The 22,929-nt window shown below is 44.0% G+C and overlaps 1 protein-coding gene across 2 annotated transcripts; it reads left to right on the top strand.

Moving 5' to 3' along the window:
- Positions 1-271: 271 nt before the first annotated feature.
- On the top strand, positions 272-22,181 carry LOC306915465 (kelch-like protein 21). 2 transcript variants are annotated; one of them, XM_079492797.1, is made up of 16 exons: positions 272-477; positions 2,300-2,380; positions 3,882-4,076; positions 5,026-5,160; positions 5,266-5,346; positions 6,130-6,291; positions 7,700-7,834; positions 8,958-9,149; positions 10,265-10,408; positions 11,156-11,315; positions 14,127-14,261; positions 14,791-14,916; positions 16,209-16,391; positions 17,578-17,712; positions 20,987-21,131; positions 21,629-22,181. In XM_079492797.1, exons 2-16 carry the CDS (start codon positions 2,333-2,335, stop codon positions 21,855-21,857), a joined length of 2,205 nt encoding a protein of 734 aa, XP_079348923.1. In that variant the 5' UTR covers positions 272-477; positions 2,300-2,332; the 3' UTR covers positions 21,858-22,181. The 2 variants fall into 2 exon arrangements, with proteins under 2 accessions (XP_079348923.1, XP_079348922.1); XM_079492796.1 differs by having other exon boundaries at positions 3,879-4,076.
- Positions 22,182-22,929: the final 748 nt, after the last annotated feature.

The following is a 22,929-nucleotide window of genomic DNA, read 5'->3' as shown; positions in this document are numbered from 1 at the left end:
AACTATCGCCCATAGGCACCCGCTTTGCGGCGAGATTAGCCCCATATGAGCTCATTCTGGAGCTACAGAATGAGCGTAGGGAGAGGGCACATATGGGGCTACGGCGAGATCAAAGCGTGTCACCACTCTCTTACTACATTACTCTGCCCCGGCCTAAAGTATTGAAAAACTATTGTGTGGCCGGAACTGGTTATGTAGTCGGTCGTGTTGTCAGGGGGACACAGTTAGTGGTGACACTGTCCCTTTAAAGAGAAGACGCGCGCGCGGACCTGGCGCTGACCGTTTGTTGTTGTTTCTTCCGTTCTCAGTTAAAGCAACTAAACTATGGTTTAAATAAACGTCTAAAAGTCAATATTACGTTGTTTATTTAATTAGTATTGGTTGACGGAGTGATGCCATTGCGGTTTGTGTGCGGACTGTGTGTTGTGGACACTTGTTTGGACTCCCCTTTACATTTGTTTTTGTATGCAGACAGAGGTATGTTTACTGTATCTTGTACAGCAGTGGTTCCCAAACTTTTTCATGCCAAGGACCCCCAAATTGACACTAATTAGCCCCGCGGACCCCCATTTAAAGAGATTATGCCAGGGACCTCCATAAGAGAAGAGTTTTACGGCTCTAGCAGTGATTCTCACCCTGTTTAATTTCAAGGACCCCCAGTTTGACATGCATTAGGCTACGGACCCTCATTTAACGTCATTTATATCTCTGGAATCCCCAATTTAAATTGTAAAAGCAATGTTAATGTAACTCAGAGTGTATTTGGTTCCATGTGTACACTCTCAGAGTTACAGACCCATATTAGTGTCCATTTGGTTCCAAACTATCATTTAGCTGGGGACCCCCTGGAACTCCCTCAAGGAACCCTGGAGGTCCCCGGACCCCACTTTGGGAACCACTGTTGTACAGTATCCTGTTGAATTTATGTTTGTGTATCATTTATGTGCCTATATTGTTAGTGTTTGTATAGCAGGGCATAGGATTGAGGCTGATATATTTATGCCCAGCCTTGATTGGATTTAACCGCTCATCATACATTTCATTCGGATTTGGGGTATAGTTCAACACCTGGCAGATGCAAATACAGTCTAACAACCATTCATTGTCAATGGAAGCCACTCAATGCAATTCAATTCAAAATAGCTTTATTGGCATGAGAAAACAAAAACATACGTTTACATTGCCAAAGCAAGTGTCACAATATAATAAAAGTTGAAAATGGGGAAAGTAGGCTATATACAGTTGGAGGGGGTGTAGCATTTTGTAAACAGAGCTATGTCACATGCCATCGTTATATACATTATATATAGGGTATAAAGCTTTTTGAGTGGTGTAAACCACTCCTACGACTGGCTTTGTTAGTTTACGTGTCTGTGTCTGTGCTCAAAAAATGAGCACGGTTGCTATGGTCATCCAGTTCACACGGGTGTGATTTCATTACGTCAGACATTACGTCAGACCACAGCTGATCAGTCTATATAAGACCTTACACCACTCAGTTCACATGGGTGTGATTTTTATTTTTTAAACAAATAGCAGTCACTTTGGGAAAAATGGCAGCATTCTTTTTCAGGACTATTTAAATATACATAACCTTTTTAAGGAACTGTTTAAAGTTAGCAGCTCTGTTTGCATGTGCAGTAGGTCCAGAGGTCTATGGTACAGATAGCAGTCCTTACGGTGGTTGTATTCCATTGCGGCTACTCTTTTGTCACAACAGTTCACAAATCTTGCTGCTGTGTTTGCACATTGTTGTATTTCTCCCAATGGTTGTTTTGTCGTTGGTCATAGTTTCAAACTCACGTTGGGTGTGTATAATCTGTGGGAAGTATAAGTGTTGCTTGGTATAGAGAGCGTCGCAGTCCCGCCCCCTACCAGGGCCCAGGAAATGATTCCCCGTTCATTTTCCTCATAGACTTTTCAAAACGTTTTTATTTAAAGACCTTTTAAGCGTCGTACAAAGCCAACTCTTGTCGTGACAAATCATGACAACAAACACAATTTTTTGGGCTGAAAAAAGAATTAGAAAGAAGAAAAACAGCAGGTTACAACACTTTTTTTCCTTTGTAATTATTTGTTTGTTCCAAAATATTGTGTTTGTTGTCATGAATTGTCACAACTCGAGTTGGCTTTGTCCGCGGCGTAACCGTCTTTAAATACTTTTTGAAATGTCTATGGGAAAAATCCATTGGGAATAATTTCTTGGGCCGTCATGAAAGGGGGCGGGACTGTGACGCTCGTGGGACACCCAAAGATTCACAGCCCTAACCAGTACTGTTGTTGTGTGTTCTCTCTGCAGAGGTGACCGACCCCACCTCACCTCACCTCAGCCATGGCCGAGAACATCCTGTCTGCTGCCTGCCAGAGTGAATCACCACAGGTTGGCAACACAATGAGACTGGACACTATTACTGTCTGTGTGTGAAAGCAAAAAAAGCGTGAACGTAACAGCTTCAAGGCAAAGAAGTAGTTATTTACGAATCATAAACAACCCATCACCTCTCTCACTTCTCTGGTGTCCTCCATGAATTGTGGCTTCAGTCACAACAAGAGATTCTATTATGATCTGAATAAGTTGGTGTGTGTGTGTGTGTGTGTGTGTGTGTGTGTGTGTGTGTGTGTGTGTGTGTGTGTGTGTGTGTGTGTGTGTGTGTGTGTGTGTGTGTGTGTGTGTGTGTGTGTGTGTGTGTGTGTGTGTGTGTGTGTGTCGTCCGTCCGTCCGTCCGTCCGTCCGACCAGTCATTGGTTAAGATTGCAATATGTGTTCACTCATTAAAATGCCATTGAGGAACTAATATACATAAAAGCAAAAATCACACCCGTGTGAAGTGAGGGGCGCTCTCGTCATCGTACATCATCCATTCATTGACAATGGGAATGTAATCTTTGTGTAGGACAAAAATAGCCTATTTTCTCGTCCACATATGACGTCAATTCTCCATTCATTGTCAATGGGAATTTAATGTTTGTGTAAGATGAAAATCTACACTATAGCTGAATATGAGAGGGGCTAGCGCGTAGCGCCCCTCAAAAATAGGACGTCAAAGGGAGTCTACCAGCGTGCCTCAGCCTAATACGGCTAGTCCGGTGTGTCACAGTTGCAGGAAGGATGGACACTGCAGCAGCTCGGACAGATTAACCCATTCAGGCCTGACGTCGAAATAAAAAAAAAATGTTTTCTAAATCATGACAATTTTCGGAAAGATTTGAGGCACATTTAACGATTTTTCCAAAATAGCAGATCTACAAGTTCATAGCGCGCCACTCGGTGGCGCGCTATGAGCTTGTACATCTGCTATTTTTCAATAGCTAAATTATAACATAATGTTTAAAACACCAAAAGGGGTTCCCGCCCAAAATGGGTTAATGGTTAATGTGGTTAAACGCTAACGTGACATGGATGCGTTCCAGGTCTCAATGGATTAAAGGGCCTTTGAAACGTGAAGCGGTATAATACGCCTATAGTACATTTTCAATGAGACCTGCGTTTTTGCGCGGAGCACTGGGGAGCAGCCGCGGTGCGACAACGCAAGCGTATTTACGTGAGCGCAGTCCCGTGAATTTGTTGCACGCGTGCTCGTTACGCGCACACACCCACGACTCACCAGACCTGGATTCTGTTTAGCTTTTATTTTTTACGCTTGCGTTGTGCGCCCCTCTTGGAGGAGACCTGTAGCAGACCTGTCGTTGATCCAGACAACCAAGCCTGCGTTCCTCGCTTCCCGTTTGAAAGGCCCTTAAGCCTGTAATGCAGGTCTTCCTCAGTCATGAAAATTAGTACATTTCACATGGTACACAAGGGCAGTTTTAAAGCCACGTTAACAGATCAACATTATTCAGTCTAAATCTCCCTCTGGATGTTTTTCGTTGCACGTCAGGAGGCCAGCAGCACCAGTGCACCGCTATCTTCACAGGAGACAGAGATGTTTGAGAACTCCGACCATCCCGAGAAGGTGTTGGAGGGCCTAAACAGGCTGAGGCTGAACAGTGCCTTGTGTGATGTGATTCTGTGCTGTGAGGGACAGGAGTTCCCCTGCCATCGATATGTACTGGCCTCCTTTAGCTCCTACTTTGAGGTAAATACACACATTAACAGTCTTTGTATTGAGTTTGTGCTTGAAATGTACTGTAATTCTGCAAACTGTTAATAAATATTTCAATCTATCAATCAAAAAACTCTAGGTGTATCTATCTGAGGCCTGTTTTCCCTCTTGTTTGTACGGTTCATATCCATATGCTATGCTACAGTGAGTCAGTGTCATACAGCTTTATTCTTTATGCTTTAAGACTGTAGCTCTGGTCCATAGCTCTAATGCTTCTATGATTCTGCCCCCAGAGCTAATAAGAATGTAAAACTGCATCATGCCATACATACAGTGTTGACAGGGGCTGAGGTCCACTATATGAAACCAATAGAGCGTTGCAGTCCCGCCCCCTACCAGGGCCCAGGAAATGATTCTCCGTTCATTTTCCTCATAGACATTTCAAAAAGTATTTATTTAAAGACGTTTACGCCGCGGACAAAGCCAACTCGAGTCGTGACAACTCATCACAACAAACACCATTTTTTGGCCCGAACAAATAATTAGAAAGAAGAAAAAAAAACGGCAGGTTACAACACTTCTTTTGTTGTTTTTCTTCTTTGTAATTATTTGTTTGGTCCAAAATATTGTGTTTGTTGTCATGAGTTGTCACGACTCGAGTTGGCTTTGTCCGCGGCGTAACCGCCTTTAAATAAATACTAATAGAAATGTCTATGAGGAAAAAGGCATTGGGAATCATTTCCTGGGCCTGGCGTCGTCATGAAAGGGGCGGCTACTGCGACGCTCTATACACTGCACATTCTGCATGACCAGGCAATATCACGCAACGTGCACGCCGCACCACACACACTGCTGTTTAGGGAACACTATTTCAGTTCTACGTTGGCTTTCACACACATTCATTGTTGACGCACTGTAAATGAGATTGGCCTAAATCCTGGACACTACAAGCTAAACCATTCCCATTTTCCCATCTGCACAGACAATGTTTACATCTGGCACGAGGGAGTCCACACAGGAAAGGGTGACCATCAGTGGAGTGGAACCTCACGTGATTGATTTGTTGGTGAACTACGTCTATGCTTCAAAGGTGTCCATCTCCACCGCAAATGTGCAGGTAATGTATTATCATCATGAACCTCGTTCATTGGTCCCCCCCCCCCCCCCCCCCCATCTACATAACATCAGTGATAAATACAGATATTTTATTAATTTGGTCCAGGCCCTGCTAGCAGCATCAAACATGTGGGACGTCACAGCTGTTGGAAACGCCTGCAGTGACTTCATGAAGTGTCGCATGGATGTGAGTAGCTGCTGTGCAGGGGTTTACACTGCTTTGGATGTGAGTAGCTGCTGTGCAGGGGTTTACACTGCTTTGGATGTGAGTAGCTGCTGTGCAGGGGTTTACACTGCTTTGGATGTGAGTAGCTGCTGTGCAGGGGTTTACACTGCTTTGGATGTGAGTAGCTGCTGTGCAGGGGTTTACACTGCTTTGGATGTGAGTAGCTGCTGTGCAGGGGTTTACACTGCTTTGGATGTGAGTAGCTGCTGTGCAGGGGTTTACACTGCTTTTCTGAGAACCACTCCTTTTAAAATGTTGGAGAAACTCACCCAGAACCCGGTCAACATGCTACATGGTAAACCAAGAATCCTGTTTTGAAGATGGCAATAGAGAGTATGCGCATGCTTAAAGTGAATGGCACATCGAGTGGCAAATCGAGTGGCAAAGCAACAGACAAAGTGAGTTTAACATCGTTTAATGTTGTTTAATGCAATCAGATATGACTTTTCTGTGTGGATGTATGGGCTGTCAAGTCCAGAAAGTAGTTTTTTGCCACTTAGTAGGCGTTCCTGCATAACTTCCTGGTTTGATGATGATGTCACACGCATACTCTATTGGAAACCAATGTGTTTAATAGTTTCATTAAACTGTCACTGACATGACTAATATACAAGGGAGAATTACATTTCACCTGAGTTTTTAAAAGCCACATTAACAGATCAATAGTATACACACAATGACAGGTGAGTAGTTGTCATTTGTCTGATTTATAGATCTCCCTCTGGATGTTGTCGTTCCTCACAGGAGACCGACTTGTTTGAGGACCCTGACCATTCCAACAGGGTGTTAGAGGGTCTCAACAGGCTGCGTCTCAACAGTGTCTTGTGTGATGTGATTCTGTGCTGTGAGGGACAGGAGGTCCCCTGCCATCGTGCGGTACTGGCCTCATTCAGCCCTTACTTCGAGGTAAATACACATGTCTATTGACCTGCTGCTGTTAAAGGAGAATTCCATGCTAGAAGGCTTTCTTACCTTTATTTGTAGTTGTTACGTCCCCACTAAAGAGGTCCAGGGCTCGCTTTATTGGCTATTTTCCAAATATAAGCCCTCAATGAATTGAATTGAATTGAATGTAAACGCTTCTGTGTGGAGTTTGCATGTTCTCCCCATGTCCCCTAGGGTAGGTACCCTCACAAAGAAAAACATGCAGTAATCCTGGTCTCTAAACTGCCTCCCCCTGGCCAGCCTGATGGAGGGGAAAGGAACTGGTTGGAATAACGTGTTCCTTCCACGCGCTTCCAACCAGGAAACTCCCCCCTGTCAGGTGTAAAGGAGCAACTTTTACTTTTCTCATGCATGAAGGAAGCATGAGTTCAAGTCCGTTGCTCTCCCCAGGTTGGCGGAGGGTGTGTAGAGCCCAGGATCACATTAGATAATTGACACAGGGGTGAAATGAAAATGGGTTACAAAATCGTGGGATAAAAAACTAATACAAAAAAATAATTTAAACTCTTAATTTCCATTTCCAGCTATTCAGGTGCAAAACATATTATTATTTTTTAAATCATTTGGGGACCCCCCCAAAATAATTTAGCGACCCATGGGGTCCCCTGCCCTAGGGTAGGTACCCTCACAAAAAACATGCAGTAATCCTGGTCTCTAAACTGCCTCCCCCTGGCCAGCCGGGGCGCCTGATGGAGGGGAAAGGAACTGGTCGAAATAACGTGTTCCTTCCACGCGCTACGTCCGGCCGGGGAAACCCCCCTGTCAGGTGGACTCCTCATGCATAGAAGGAAGCATGAGGTCAGTCCGCTGCCCCACCCCCCGGTTAGCAGAGGAACTGTAGCGTCCAGTATTACGTTAGATAATTTATACTGGGTGAAAGAATGTGTTGCAAAATCGTGGGGTAAAAATTATATATATTCAGGGTGGGAACCCCTTTTGGTCTTTTAAGCATGTTATACTTTAGCTATTGAAAAATTAGCAGATCTACAAGCTCATAGCGCAGCACAGAGTGCCGCACTACGAGCTTGTAGATCTGCTATTTTTTTTTAAACGTGAAAATGTGGTGCAAATCTTTGAATATATATTCTTTCAGAGCGAACGTTTGTAACTCAAATCTTTGCTTTTCTTTTTTACATGAAAATGTTTGAGAACGACTGACATAGAAACATGGGTTTTTTGAAAAGATTTAGAAGGCATTTGTAGAATCGTCCTCAGGTCTAAATGTCTTAAAAAAACTTGATTAATTCGGGGAATAAACAAACGAACAAACAAACAATCATTGTGATTTCAATCGGGCTTCGCACTACTGTGCAGTGCTCGGGCCCTAATAAGAAAGGCCTAAACCCTGAACACTTTCCAACCTTCACAGGCCATGTTTACATCTGGTATGAGGGAGTCCACACAGGACAGAGTGACCATCAGTGGAGTGGAACCCCAGATTATTGGTGTGTTGGTGAACTACGCCTACACTTCAGAGTTGTCCATCTCCACAGCAAATGTGCAGGTAATGTATTATCATGATTCATGAACCATATTCATTGTCTCCATTTTTGTCCTACAAGCGTGCCTAACCTATTTAGGCCTGACCTCGAAATAAAAAAAAAATCTTCTAAATCCTCCAGTTTTCTGAAATAAATATTTTCACGATTTTTCAAAAATAGCAGGCCTACAAGCTCGTAGTGCGCCACTCGGTGGCGCGCTATGAGCTTGTAGATCTGATATTTTTCAATAGCTAAAGTATAACATAATGCTTAGTTAAAACACCAAAAGGGGTTCCCGCCCAAAATGGGTTAACCCATTTAGACCGTACCACGTGAGGGAACGTCATAACTAATCCAACCGACGTGTTGCTAGGACGTGTGCACACAAATATTCTGACATTTTTTTTTTTTTTTTTTGAGTTGGCCTCTCCTTCTGCACCATACTCCTTGCTCTTTCGCGCATGCGCGTTGTCGTTCACTTCCCTGTTTACCGGCGTTCACAAAGAAAGGCTAGGCGCGCGTAATCTAGGGAGCTCTCCGTGGTTTTGACCAGATGGATATACTAAGCTCTTAATTTCTGACTTCAGCATGCCTCTCGTTCAAATTATGAAGCGAGAGATCATCAGCGACTTTATCATAATCTTAGCGAGGTAAGCAAGCAAAAATATGTATCCTGTTTTTTGTCCGGAACGGAGGGGGGGGGCTTACAAAGTAAAAGCGGACATATATATATATATAGACAGAGTTGGGCAAGACAGCTTTTTCTGTCAATGGCCCAACTTCATGGAATGAACTCCAAAACTCTTTAAAACTGAGCTCCCTGCCATCCTTCGGTCAGTTCAAAGGAACGCTCCATAATATTTTTCACCGTGATCGCTCCTGCTTCAATTGATTTATTTTACTGATGGTTGTTCTGTATAAAGTTCCTTTGTAATTTACCCTGATTTATAATGTGTTGTATGTATTGTTTTGTGTATTGTAACCTCGGCTACGTTGAAAATGAGGGCTTGCCCTCAACTGTATTTCCGAGTATAAATAAAGGTGAGGAAATATCTTCCCGGCACCCCGAGCTTCTATTTTGAAAGAAATCCCGGCGCTGATTGTGTTAATTAATAAACACATTTTGTTTGTTTTGGTCAACTTTAGGCCCTGCTAGCAGCATCCAACTTGTGGGACATCACGGCTGTTCGAAATGCCTGCTGTGACTTCATGAAGCCTCACATGGACAGGAATAACTGTGTTGAGATTTACTGCTTTTCTGAAGACCACTCGTGTGAAATGTTGAAGAAACACAGCATGGACTACATCCTGGAACACTTCAGTGTCATCTACCAACAGGTCAGTCATTGAGAGATCATTCATTTCCCAAGTTGTTTATTGTTGGCCTGACACTCAAGTCTGAATTTTCATTTCGTTTCACTTCATCACCAGGACATTCTTTTTTTAATGGTAGCGATTCAGGGCTGGAGCCAGGCTACTTTTCACCTACTACTTTTCTTATTACTATTTCTCAACCTGTCACCAGTAACCAAGCTGGACCATGGGTAGATCAGTCATGTCAACTGTGAGCAGAAAAGGTCACTTCCGTAGGAAGTACGTCAACGGAGTCTTCATCTTTTAGCAGTGGCGTGCACAGACATTTAGAGGGGCAGGTGCTCAAGTGAAAAAAGGGCACCTTGTGCAGCTTGTGGAACCGGCCGGTTGCCTTAATAGTGTGAGATTTATAGATTGTAGGGCATAAATAATATATTAGAAGCTTTTTTTTAATCAAGAATTGATCAATGTCACCATGGTCCACATACTGTACTGTACACTGTACAAAAAAAATGTTTTTATTTTTTATTTTCAAAAGGGCACATTGCTATCCAGAGGGCAAGGGCAGGTGGTGCTCTAGCACCCTCTAGTGTATCTGTGCACGCTAGGCATGTAACGATATATCGCATATCGATATATATCGATATTATATCCCGACGATATGTATCGATGTATTAAAATCACACCCGAGTGAACTGAGTGGTTCAACTCCCCTCTCTCTCTCTCTCTCTCTCTCTCTCTCTCTCTCTCTCTCTCTCTCTCTCTCTCTCTCATTAGCAGGCAACAGTGCAACACTATCTCTCTGTTTCTCACCCAGGTGATGGTCGTTATTGATGCTCATTAATACATCAAGGAAGGCAATTATGTTTCTGCACTGTCAAATAGGTCTACATCTATCCTAAGATGCCATCAAAGAAAAGAAGAAATGTTAACTCGAGCTAGGTTTAAACATGAAAGCATGTTTTCAGTTGTTGCACAGAAATTAAGTAATTTTACATGAAAAGTAATGCTACTTTTGCAATGTAGTTAAATAAAAATTGTGAAAAAAGCTTGGGGGGGAAGATAAATCATTAAAAAAAACATGCCTAGTGCACGCCCCTGTCTTTTAGCTAACCTACTATATTAATTTCTACCAACAGGAAGAGTTTCTTGCCCTCCCTGTGGAACGACTTGCAGAGATTCTTGCCAGTGACCACCTGAACGTGCCCAAGGAGGACATGGTGTTTGAGGCTGCTATTATGTGGTTGGACAAGTGTCCTACCCGCAGGCAGAGCTTTGGACAGGTCAGTCATTTCTTATTCTCACGTCGTATACCTTTTGTCATTGACTATGTTGTACAACCATTATGTTTAAATGTCATATTAGATACTATGGGCCCTATTATGCGTGTCTTAAGTACCAGGTCTTATGACTTAACTTAAGACCTGGAGGCGTGGTCAATGCTGTTTGGCCACTCAGAATAGCCAAATGGCATTGATCACGCCTCCAGGTCTTAAGTTAAGTAATAATACCTGGTACTTAAGACATGCATAATAGGGCCCTATGTCTGTTACGAAGCTAGCTGTTAGCATAAACCCCCGTTCCCAGTACCAGCATACGCGTTCACTTAAAAAGACGGAGTATACGTTGGGGTACGTATATATACGGACCTGGGAGATGACGCCACCTAGCGTCGACGTCCGTATATATACATACCTGGGATATGACGCCACCTAGCATCGACGTCCGTATATATACGGACCTGGGAGATGACGCCACCTAGCGTCGACGTCCGTATATATACATACCTGGGGGAAAAAAGAGTTAATAAATCCCCTTCGTGGTCGTAACGTGAAGCCAGGCGCAAACAACACGCAAAGTCTGGCACATACGTCCCAGACTGAGATTCTGTACACAGACTATTTTTCTGTACGCAGACACAGGATTTCGTGGCTTATATAATAATTTGATGTTGATGAATAATGTTGTTTATCCCAATGTCCAGTTAAACTAGTGAATAACTAAGGGTTCCATTTCTTCTTTAAATTAAGGTACTAGAGCAAATCCGTCTTCCTCTCATCAGTCCCTCCTACCTTCCCACTGTGGTTCTGTGTCTGGATGTGGTGAAAGAATACGAGGGCTGCCAGAGGTTCATCTCTGAGGCCAAGGAGAGGCCCGACCGTAACACGGCACGGCCACGCAGGACCACAGGTACCCTGCTGAACACATGCATGTTAAAACCAGGCCCACAGGTACCCTGTTGAACACATGCATGTTAAAACCAGGCCCACAGGTACCCTGTTGAACACTTGCATGTTAAAACCAGGCCCACAGGTACCCTGTTGAACACATGCATGTTAAAACCAGGCCCACAGGTACCCTGTTGAAAACTTGCATGTTAAAACCAGGCCCACAGGTACCCTGTTGAACACTTGCATGTTAAAACCAGGCCCACAGGTACCCTGCTAAACACATGCATGTTAAAACCAGGCCCACAGGTACCCTGCTAAACACATGCATGTTAAAACCAGGCCCACAGGTACCCTGCTGAACACATGCATGTTAAAACCAGGCCCACAGGTACCCTGCTGAACACATGCATGTTTAAACCAGGCACACAGGTACCCTGCTGAACACATGCATGTTAAAACCAGGCCCACAGGTACCCTGCTGAACACATGCATGTTAAAACCAGGCCCACAGGTACCCTGCTGAACACATGCATGTTAAAACCAGGCCCACAGGTACCCTGCTGAACACATGCATGTTAAAACCAGGCCCACAGGTACCCTGCTGAACACATGCATGTTAAAACCAGGCCCACAGGTACCCTGCTAAACACATGCATGTTAAAACCAGGCCCACAGGTACCCTGCTAAACACATGCATGTTTAAACCAGGCCCACAGGTACCCTGCTAAACACATGCATGTTAAAACCAGGCCCACAGGTACCCTGCTGAACACATGCATGTTAAAACCAGGCCCACAGGTACCCTGCTGAACACATGCATGCATGTTAAAACCAGGCCCACAGGTACCCTGCTAAACACATGCATGTTAAAACCAGGCCCACAGGTACCCTGCTAAACACATGCATGTTAAAACCAGGCCCACAGGTACCCTGCTGAACACATGCATGTTTAAACCAGGCCCACAGGTACCCTGCTAAACACATGCATGTTTAAACCAGGCCCACAGGTACCCTGCTGAACACATGCATGTTAAAACCAGGCCCACAGGTACCCTGCTGAACACATGCATGTTAAAACCAGGCCCACAGGTACCCTGCTGAACACATGCATGTTTAAACCAGGCCCACAGGTACCCTGTTGAACACATGCATGTTAAAACCAGGCCCACAGGTACCCTGTTGAACACATGCATGTTTAAACCAGGCCCACAGGTACCCTGCTGAACACATGCATGTTTAAACCAGGCCCACAGGTACCCTGTTGAACACATGCATGTTAAAACCAGGCCCACAGGTACCCTGTTGAACACATGCATGTTTAAACCAGGCCCACAGGTACCCTGCTGAACACATGCATGTTAAAACCAGGCCCACAGGTACCCTGCTAAACACATGCATGTTAAAACCAGGCCCACAGGTACCCTGCTGAACACATGCATGTTTAAACCAGGCCCACAGGTACCCTGCTAAACACATGCATGTTTAAACCAGGCCCACAGGTACCCTGCTGAACACATGCATGTTAAAACCAGGCCCACAGGTACCCTGTTGAACACATGCATGTTAAAACCAGGCCCACAGGTACCCTGCTGAACACATGCATGTTAAAACCAGGCCCACAGGTACCCTGCTGAACACGTGCATGCATGTTAAAAGACATCAAGGTTTGTGTATGATTTGTTTGGTTTGCTATCCACTAGGCTTCATAATGGTTATCGCATCATGATTTTATTAATTTGATTTTACAAAATATGTCAAAATCCACACCAGTTTTCTCCTGGATTCATTCAGGGACTGCTAATTTTGCTGAGGTTAATCCTAACATTTCACTAATAATGTAGAGACTACTGTAACCACCAGGGCTCATGTATGTGCCTGGTGCTGCGTTTTCTTTATGTTCTATTTCTCTGTTTTAAGCCCTTTATACTTCATTGTACGACTAATGGTGAAAATAGCAGATATACAAGCTCATAATGCATTGCATTGTGACATGCAAGCTTGTGGATCGGGGTGCGCACGCTTATCCGACACACCAAAGATCCGACATGCGGAAATCACCCGTCCGACATGCGTTGCTCCGTGCTTGCGGTTAGGGTTTGGGGTAGGTTGTCGGTCTATATGACAGTCGGACTGATAGTATATTGGAACTAAAGCCTGTACCCTGTGTATCTGCTACTTTTGTCATCTTGTAAATGTTTTTAAATCTTGGTGATTAAACGGTGCCAAGCTCAAACTCAACGTACATCTATCCAAAGGCCAGCATGCCTGGGAGATTTGATTACTGTGGTTTCTCCTTGAACTCTTAAAGGAGGACTGTGGGCAGTTCAGAAACCCGTCCACCAGTGACATCATCATTAGGCAGATTTTTTTTAAACAATATTTTTTTACAAAAATGTTTAGATTTTCATTATCGTGAGAACGATGGCTTCCATTTTCGCATTGCAACTTTTCAGGACTAGAAAGCCTGCAGTTTCTATTAGCTTGGATTCCCCATCGATGATGTCACTGGTGGACGGGTTTCTGAACTGCCCACAGTCCTCCTATGAGACACAGACTGAGTAGAAAAAAATGGTAGCCATTTTATCATGATTATTAGTGAGGACTAGTATATGAGGACTAGTATATTGAAAAGTGGTGAAGTGGTCCTTTAAATGTACTCTCTCACCATGTCCTCCTCCCCTGCTTGTTGAAGTGATAGTGACTGTGGGAGCGAGGTGTACCATGTATCTCTCACCATGTCCTCCTCCCCTGCTTGTTGAAGTGATAGTGACTGTGGGAGTGAGGTGTACCATGTATCTCTCACCATGTCCTCCTCCCCTGCTTGTTGAAGTGATAGTGACTGTGGGAGCGAGGTGTAAGGATGGGGGTTTTCACAAAGTGGAGAGCTTTGATCTCCCGACGGGAACATGGAAGACCCTGGGATTCCTGCCCTTTAAATTACATCATTATGCTGTGGCTGCGTCAGGTGAGTCATTCAATTTAGGACATGGATCCTACTCTGAATAATTGTTGCACTGGAAAAACATTTCGGATGTCTTGAAGGGTACAATTTAAACATTTAGAAGACACATCTTTCACAATGTTAATGTTTTTTTTTCAGACCTGATTACTGCTCACAGGTGGGGTGTTCTTTTTTTTTTGAGTGGTTCAATCACTCCCTTACGGAGCTGTGTGTGTGTGTGGGTGGGTGGCTGGCTGGCTGGGTGCGTCTGAGAACGAAAACAGCAAATCTGACTTGCCTAAGCCTGCACTGTTACATGTATTTTTCAGAATGGACAAAATTATTATAATTTTTCAATACAGAATGAGATCATATTGACATCGGTAATATCGGTTATCGGCCATAACAGCAATTAATTATATCGGATATCGATATCGGCCAAATGTCTCATTGGCACATCCCTAATGAAGACGTGTATGCATATTAAAACCTTTATTTCTTTAACAATCAAGGAATAACTACGTTTTAATTCTGCTCTTGTCCCACCATGCAGGCTCCACTCTGTATGTGGCCGGAGGACAACGTGGTGGTTCAGCCAGTAAGGAGATGTGGCGCTGTGACGTTCACCATGACTCATGGCTGAAGATGGCTCCCATGAAGATGGCACGCTACGACTTCAGTAAGTCATGCTATGGCATTCGATTCAACCACATTGACCCTGGAGTCCTATTTCAGTTATATCATAGGCAAAGATTCCAGATACCATGGGTACCTTCGGGCATCTGGGGCAGGAGGCTCAAAATAAGAGTCAATGGCAATTTTCATGGGCACAACCCACATATTGGTCATCTAAAAAATGCATGTTCCTTACAAATGGGGCACCACTTAACACCTTGAGGGCCCGGACCTATTTAATCCATTAATAAAATGTGCCCATCATTTATAGCGCCCGGACCACTTTTACCGGCACACCGGAAGTTGCTGTGAATGTCTGTGTAGCAGCTAACAATAGCCACACCACTCTAGAGTCGATCGACAACAACGGGAGGTAAGAATAAATCTATCGCGACTAGCGACTGGACCGCGGAGCGCCGTCTAACACAGGATATTTTTTCATAATTAGACGGGATGATTTAGATCGCGAGTTATGAACGTTTTAAGATTTTCGTTGTCGTCCGCTAAACAGGCAGGGAACATTTTCGATGACGTGTCACTGTTGTGCAACACCGAGGATTGGGCAACAAGCGCTCCTAGGCTGTGGAGCGATGCGATCGGTTTTGATATCATTAATCTCCGTCCCGTTTATCAATCTCCGTCTGGGGCACTTGACCATGAACTTGAACTTGACGGTAATCTCCGTCCTGGGCCCCGATGGTGTTAAAGGGTAAATAAACAGGCTTTCCAATTATGTAAAACTTATGGCCAAGACCTATGTTAATATAATATGTGGCCAGATTTGACTGAGGGGCTGCCATCGTCCAGAGAAAAACTGAATGTATATTTCTTTATTATCCAAACTGAGTTAATAGCACAGGCAGACTACGAGGGCATGTCTGAAATAAATGTCATAGCTGAAATCGACATGTAGTTATGAAATAAATGCTTAAACATGTACAGTATATATATATATTAATAAGAATAAATGCAATGTATGAAAAGTGGAAAAACTGTATCTAACAGTATAAGTCATGTACAAGCAATTCAGCAGACAGGTAACATATAACATACAAACTAATCAAAATACACTATCACACTCTTGCGTGCATGCACATCTGATATTTCATTTCGATGTTTTCTCTAAACAGGGCCTGCTTATAATAGTAATAATGACTGAACAACAATTGTTCACTGTTGTTACATTGCTTTTTTTACCCAATGAGAGGCTATACTTAGTGCATATGGTCATAACTCATCATCATCTGTTCTAACGATCAGTTTTATTATTATTTTTGTTTTGTCTTTCTCCTACAGGCCTGGTTGAGCTGGATGGATATGTGTTTGCAGTGGGTGGCTCTGGCAGTGAGAAGAGTAAAGCCACTCTAGAGCGTTACGACCCCCAGAACGACACCTGGAAGCTCCTGAAGTCTGCTGTGCCAGTGGCTTACCGTGACAATGCTCTAGTGCTGGCACTAGAAAGATGGCTCTATTTTATTGGTATGGAAAGAGGAGTTAACGTAGCCTGGCTAATAAGCCAGACCGAATCAGCCGTTGGCAAAAAGAAATTGCCTGCCGGCGGATTACGGTCTGGAGAGGCTCAATTGTACGCCCATTTCCTACACCAGTTGTGGCCAATCGGGACACGGTATGCAATATGGGCGGGCTTTGGTACAGTGACGTTCAATGCTTGAGACCTTTGACTGACAGTAGCTCTGACCAATTGCGTCAAAGAGAAAATGTTTGAACCCGCCCCCCGGGAAACAAGCTCCATACACAGCATCTCCAGACTCAAATACCACACAACAGTGTGATTTGAGTCTGGCTTATTAGCCAGGCTAGAGTTAACCTGCAATTATGGCACTAGATTTGCCCGTAAACCTCAAGTTTAGCAGACATACAGTAATATGCGGTAATATAGAGCGTCGCAGTCCCGCCCCCTCGAGAGACCCGGAAAATAATTCCCGTTCATTTTCCTCATAGACTTTTCAGAAAGTATTTATTTAAAGACGTTTACGCCGCGGACAAAGACAACCCTTGTCGTGACAAATCATGACAATAAACACAATTTTTCGGGCCAAACAAAGAATTAAAAAGTAGAAAAAAACGGCAGGTTACAACACTTTTTTTTGTTGTTTTTCTTCTTTGTAATTATTTGTTTGGTCCAAAATATTGTGTGTGTTGTCATGATTTGTCACGACAAGAGTTGGCTTCGTACGACGCTTAAAAGGTCTTTAAATAAATACGTTTTGAAATGTCTATGGGAAAAATGCATTGGGATTCATTTCCTGGGCCTGGCGTCGTCATGAAAGGGGGCGGGACTGCGACGCTCTATACAGGTGTGATGGTACAATTCGGGAGTTTGTTGGAACCGAGAGTTTCCTGTAATATACACATCCATATTCCATGCTTTTTGTGCAGTGTTATGCACCTGTGTTTTTCTTGTAAGACTACGTTTAGTTGTTCTTTTTCCCACAAATGAGTCTCTAAAAATGGGGGCGTCTTATAATAAGAGTCGTATTATATTCTGGACAATACGGTATAACTTCAATAATAACGGGTTAACTGAAGAAGAGTCTTCTGTGTGTGTGTGCGTGTGTGTGTGTGCGTGTGTGTGTGTGTGTGTGTGTGTGTGTGTGTGCGTGTGTGTGTGTGTGTGTGTGCGTGTGCGTGCGCGCGTCCCTAGGTGGCGCTTCAAATGAGCTGGCCATGTACCACCCTGTAAGATCTGTATGGAAAAAGATCGTTCCATTTGATCTTCCGATCATCGGGGATCTTCTGTCAGCTGCTTGTGTTCTGAATGGGAAGATCTACGTTACAGGTATCATAATCCTACCTGTTCTAAAAAGACCACTTCACCACTTTTTAATCTTCATATAATTGGTCCTCACTAATGTTCATGATAAAATGCCGCAATTTCTTTCTACTCAGCCTGTGTCTCGTGGGAGGGCTGTGGGCAGTTCAGAAACGCGTCCACCAGTAACATCACCGTTAGGCAGATTTTTTTTTTTAAATGTTTTTTTTTTATGGCTTCCATTTTCGCATTGCAACTTTTCAGGAATAGAAAGCCTGCAGTTTCTATTGGCTTGGATTCCCAAGCTTGGAATCGATGTGAGTTTTGGCGTGGCGAACATCAAAGTCCAACGCCACGCTGAAATGATAAATGCGATGTACGTTGTAAGTAATCACGTTGATCAATAGAAAAAGGCTTAACCTATAATAATCATAAAAAATAGCTTCTAGCAGCAATGTGGGGGCCAAGCAATACAATATGCAAAAAGCAATAATTATGCTATATGTGCAATAGCCATAGAAGCATAATAAACTGAACTTGAGAGATAGAAGACCTGCAGGCAATTAACACATTAGCATTGGAAACAGCTCAGCAGAGTTTTGAGGGATTGTGGATATTAAAATGCACGTCTATTATGGTGCTAACATCAAATAGCCGATCTACAAGCTCACAACGTGTCGATGTAGATCGATCGGCTAGTTGAACAATTTGAAAAGGTTTTTTTTTTTTAAATGGTAAAAAAAAGGCAAAGGAGTTTAGGTTTAAGGGGTAATTAAGGCACTGGCAAAAATAGGGCCTTAACAGTATGTGTTAACACATTGAGAGCCCACGCAATACTGCCCAAAATCACTTTCACCTAGAAAATCCATTCACATTTTTTATAATTCAGCTGACTGTGGAGACACATGCTGGAACTTTTTACTTTGAAATGTTTTATAGTTTCTGAGTTATTTAATTTAAACGCCAAATGCATTCTCAATAGCGAAAACACAAACTTTGGCACCACGTGTTAAAAAAAAAAAAAAAAAAGTGTTTTGATTTTTCTGATTTTTTTTAATAAAAGACGAAAGACGTCCACAGACGTCTTGGGCTATGCACGTGCGGTAATACCCAGGACGTCCACAGACGTCTTGGGCTATGCACGTGCGGTAATACCCAGGACGTCCACAGACGTCTTGGGCTATGCACGTGCGGTAATACCCAGGACGTCCACAGACGTCTTGGGCTATGCACGTGCGGTAATACCCAGGACGTCCACAGACGTCTTGGGCTATGCACGTGCGGTAATACCCAGGACGTCCACAGACGTCTTGGGCTATGCACGTGCGGTAATACCCAGGACGTCCACAGACGTCTTGGGCTATGCACGTGCGGTAATACCCAGGACGTCCACAGACGTCTTGGGCTATGCACGTGCGGTAATACCCAGGACGTCCACAGACGTCTTGGGCTATGCACGTGCGGTAATACCCAGGACGTCCACAGACGTTTTGGGCACAAAATGTGTTTTAACAGTGGGCCACCGCCAGACGGATATTCCGGAAGGGCATTATTTGTCTATGGGACCCGGCGACTACCGGCGACAGCAGGCGAACAGGCGATGGTCGAAAAGTGGGTGGGGCAACGTCGCCCGAAAAGATACAAATAATTCATATTTTGGGGCGATGACGGGCGATGTGTCGGCCGATGCTCGCCCGCTGTTAAAACGTACTGTTAGTTTCCGTATTCGTCTCCCACCCATACTCAGTCGGAACAGCATTTGGGGGCTCATGAAGAGCTGTCCTCCAGATGGCACATTGAAAATGGGCTCTTTTCACAATTTCCTTGCAATTGCTACAACAGTGTTGTAGGAAAAAAATAGGCGATCTACAAGCTCAAAACGCGTCGCATTTGAGTTTTGAGCTTGTCGCATTGCGACGCGGTTTGAGCTTGTAGATCAGCTATTTTTTGCTATATTTGAATTGAAATTCAGAATTTATTTTGCTGTTTAGATCCCAAGGCACCTTGAACAGTTACATTTTCCCCTTGCCTATTCCATATAGTGTATTGGAACTTGCTCGCATCCACGGACCACGGTCCAGTCACAGCATGAGCTGGTAATGTCAATGAGGGGCTTTTTGAAAAATGGGCAGTGATTGATGCAACAACTCCAACACGCTTTCCCTCCTCCGTTGCTGCATAGATAGCCTGTGCCACGACTACTTCATCTGCAGCATGCTGCACCTCATGCGTGGTCTTTAGATCCTGTCCTGATAAATGATGCCACCTGCTGGCTCAGTGGGGGTAGGGTTCTGGGCCAGTAACGACAAGTTTGCTGTGTGTGTGTGTGGGGGGGGGGGGACTCCCTGTAGCCACCAGCGGCCTCTAGTTAATATTGACCGCCGGACTCCACATGACCACTGGTGCATTAAATAAATTATACAATTGGAGAGATATATTTTATTAATCAACTCTAAATCTGTGACAAATCAAACTGAAGCAATGCAAAATAAAATAAAACTCAAATAATTTGTTGTGCACACGTAGATCCGACACACGGAAACATGTGATGCAAAAATGTGATGGTCCGACATGCGCTGCTCCGTCCGTGCTTGCGGTTATGGTTAGGTTCGGGGTTTGGGTTGTCAGCTCAATAGTATGTCGAAACTAAAGCCTGAACCCAATACTTTTAGTCAAGTAAAATAAACTAAAGCCTGTACCCAACACTTTTAGTCAAGTAAAATAAACTAAAGCCTGTACCCAATACTTCTGGTCAAGTAAAAGAAAATATTTGCCTCTGAGATCAGATGTAGTGGCGCAGAAGTAAATAACGTGTTTCCTTATAATAGCAACGGTGAAGTAAATTGACCTATAGCTAAGCCCCTCCCCAAACTGCTATGGTCCAATCACAGCTAAGCATAACATGGGTTAGACAAACCTCTCCACCAATAGTTTTCCTATATGATAAAACATTGTTATAAAAAAAGAAATGTCACACACATATTTTTCCAGTGCATACGGCAGGCCTTGTTGACAGATTGGAAGAGATTTTGAAGGTCTGGTTCCAAAACGGAACCAGTATTTAATGTGTAAAATCCATGATGTTTACATTGGAATGAATGAGCCTGGCTGGAAAGTGTCTAAGTGGGAGAGGGTGGGGCTTTGCTAAAGGTGAATTAAGTACAGTTACAGTAAGCTACTTGAGTAAAATGATTTAGTTATTTTCCACTACTGACCTTAGTTCCATAATAGACTTCACTGCAGGTTGGGCACATATTGGAGCCCCACAAAAAGTCACTATTCTGTTAATTGTTGTTTACAGGCGACACTACCTGCATGTGCTTCAACCCCAAGACCAACCAGTGGACCAAGTGTAAATACATGCCAGAGTCACGCTACGGGCATAACATGGCTGTGGTGGATGGAAAGATCTACGTTCTAGGAGGGGTGGATAACTACGACGAGAGGTAAGACACTGCTGCGGGGACATGCACACATCTCAAAGGGGGCTTCAGGCCCTGCCCTTTTACCCGTCTGTAAAACAACTGCCCTCTCCAGACCATGAATGCAGCATTTACTACATGGTGAAAGAGATGAAAACGCCACTGCCTTTCCTTTCCATGACATGCTGGAAGGCAGCATTCAGGAGAATTGCTTTTTTTCTGAAGTCTCCTGAATTTGGAACGCAGTATTTTGCGCTGAACAAATTTGTTTAGAAATCTATGTTGTTACACCTGCATCTCCACTAGCTAAAGAGTGCTGGGTTGTGCCCTGAACATAGCTGATCTACAAGTGCTGCGACGCGTTGTGAGCTTGTAGATCAGCTATTACAGGATTTCACCCCCTGCCCCTCTAACACTCTCTGCACTGCTGTGCTCTACGAATGCCTGGGGGGGGGGGGGAAGAGTGTCTTCTTGTCCACACCAGACCCTTCTCTTATGGCTATTGGTCTCTCTTCGTGTAGGAAAGTCGAGAGCATCGACTTCTACTGTGACGAGACGGACACGTGGGAAACTGCGGCGTGGAGGAGGACTGCTGATGGTGATTTCAAATGTGTCACTCTCAGGTTGAGGAATGACCATGTACCCATGGCTGATTCTGATGATGAAAGATATGATCATGATTCTGGTGATGAAGATAACAATTTTTCTGACAATGGTTGGGAGGAGAATTCAATGTTTTCATTTTTATGATGATGATGGATTTAATCTACTGTCCTGGCTCTGCTGGGGCTAAGAGATTTGAGTAGGACGTGGTGTGTCAAACCTCAGAGGAAACACTGTTCTTGGATTAATGAGCCGTGTTCTTTGCATCTTGACAGTTAGCCTGCTTAGTTAACTGCCCTGGATGTTTCTCTGCCAATAGATTGTATGTCACTCATTATATATTCACTGTTGAGTATTTGTTTTGTTCTTTGACATATAATATATGTTCATATTCGGTGGATAGGTTGTCCCGGTCAGTGCAAGTGCTGATTGTTGGGTCAAACTTTGTTGTCCTACTGCAGTGCTGCTATAATAATAAACCACATTTCCCAGTGGGAATCTGAGACTTCCTTTAGATTTATTTCCTGACTGTTATTAATTGACATCCCTGCATCCCTACATGCAGTTTCCCCTCATTCCTCCAACCTGTGTTGTTTTAGAGGTCCAGACCCACAGGAACGCACCCAGGGTGCTGGCCCGATTCCGGCGAGCCGCCCCGCGTCCGAAACGGTTGAGAAATGACAGAGTTACCGTGTGGGGGTCCCTCTACTGTACTGTACTGTCACTGTACTGTACTGGCACACCTGAAATCACCATATATACAGTCAATATGTGCGTGTGTGTTTGTGTGTGTGTTAGGTTGCGCACAGGTGGTGAAAAACAACCATGCTGTTTTCGTGCTCAGACATACCCAGCCAGCCAGCCACCCACACACATAATCACTTAAGGAAGTGGTTTGCACCACTTAAAAATGTCTTCTACATCCAGCTTTTCTGAAAAAGCTATGTTTCTATGTCAGTGGTTCTTCGATTTAAAAAAAAATAGCAGACCTACAAGCTCGTAGCGCGCCACTCGGTGGCGCGCTACGAGCTTATAGATCTGCTATTTTTCAATAGCCAAAATGGGTTAATTGACATCCCTGCATCCCTACATGCAGTTCCCCCTCATTCCTCCTGCATCCTACATGCAGTTCCCCCTCATTCCTCCTGCATCCTACATGCAGTTCCCCCTCATTCCTCCTGCATCCTACATGCAGTTCCCCCTCATTCCTCCTGCATCC

Source organism: Electrona antarctica, assembly GCF_951216825.1.
Source record: "Electrona antarctica genome assembly, chromosome: 22".
NCBI classification, from domain to species: domain Eukaryota; kingdom Metazoa; phylum Chordata; class Actinopteri; order Myctophiformes; family Myctophidae; genus Electrona; species Electrona antarctica.
The sequence above is the reverse complement of the archived record's forward strand: the minus strand, read 5'-3'. Positions and strand labels throughout refer to the sequence as shown.

Coding starts and splice junctions, on each gene's coding strand:
- LOC306915465 (XM_079492796.1), top strand. CDS start 2,333: ATGGCCGAGAACATCCTGTCTGCTGCCTGCCAGAGTGAATCACCACAG. Junction 14,917..16,208: donor GATGGCACGCTACGACTTCA/GTAAGTCATGCT, acceptor TTTCTCCTACAG/GCCTGGTTGAGCTGGATGGA. Junction 17,713..20,986: donor TGGGAAGATCTACGTTACAG/GTATCATAATCC, acceptor TGTTGTTTACAG/GCGACACTACCTGCATGTGC.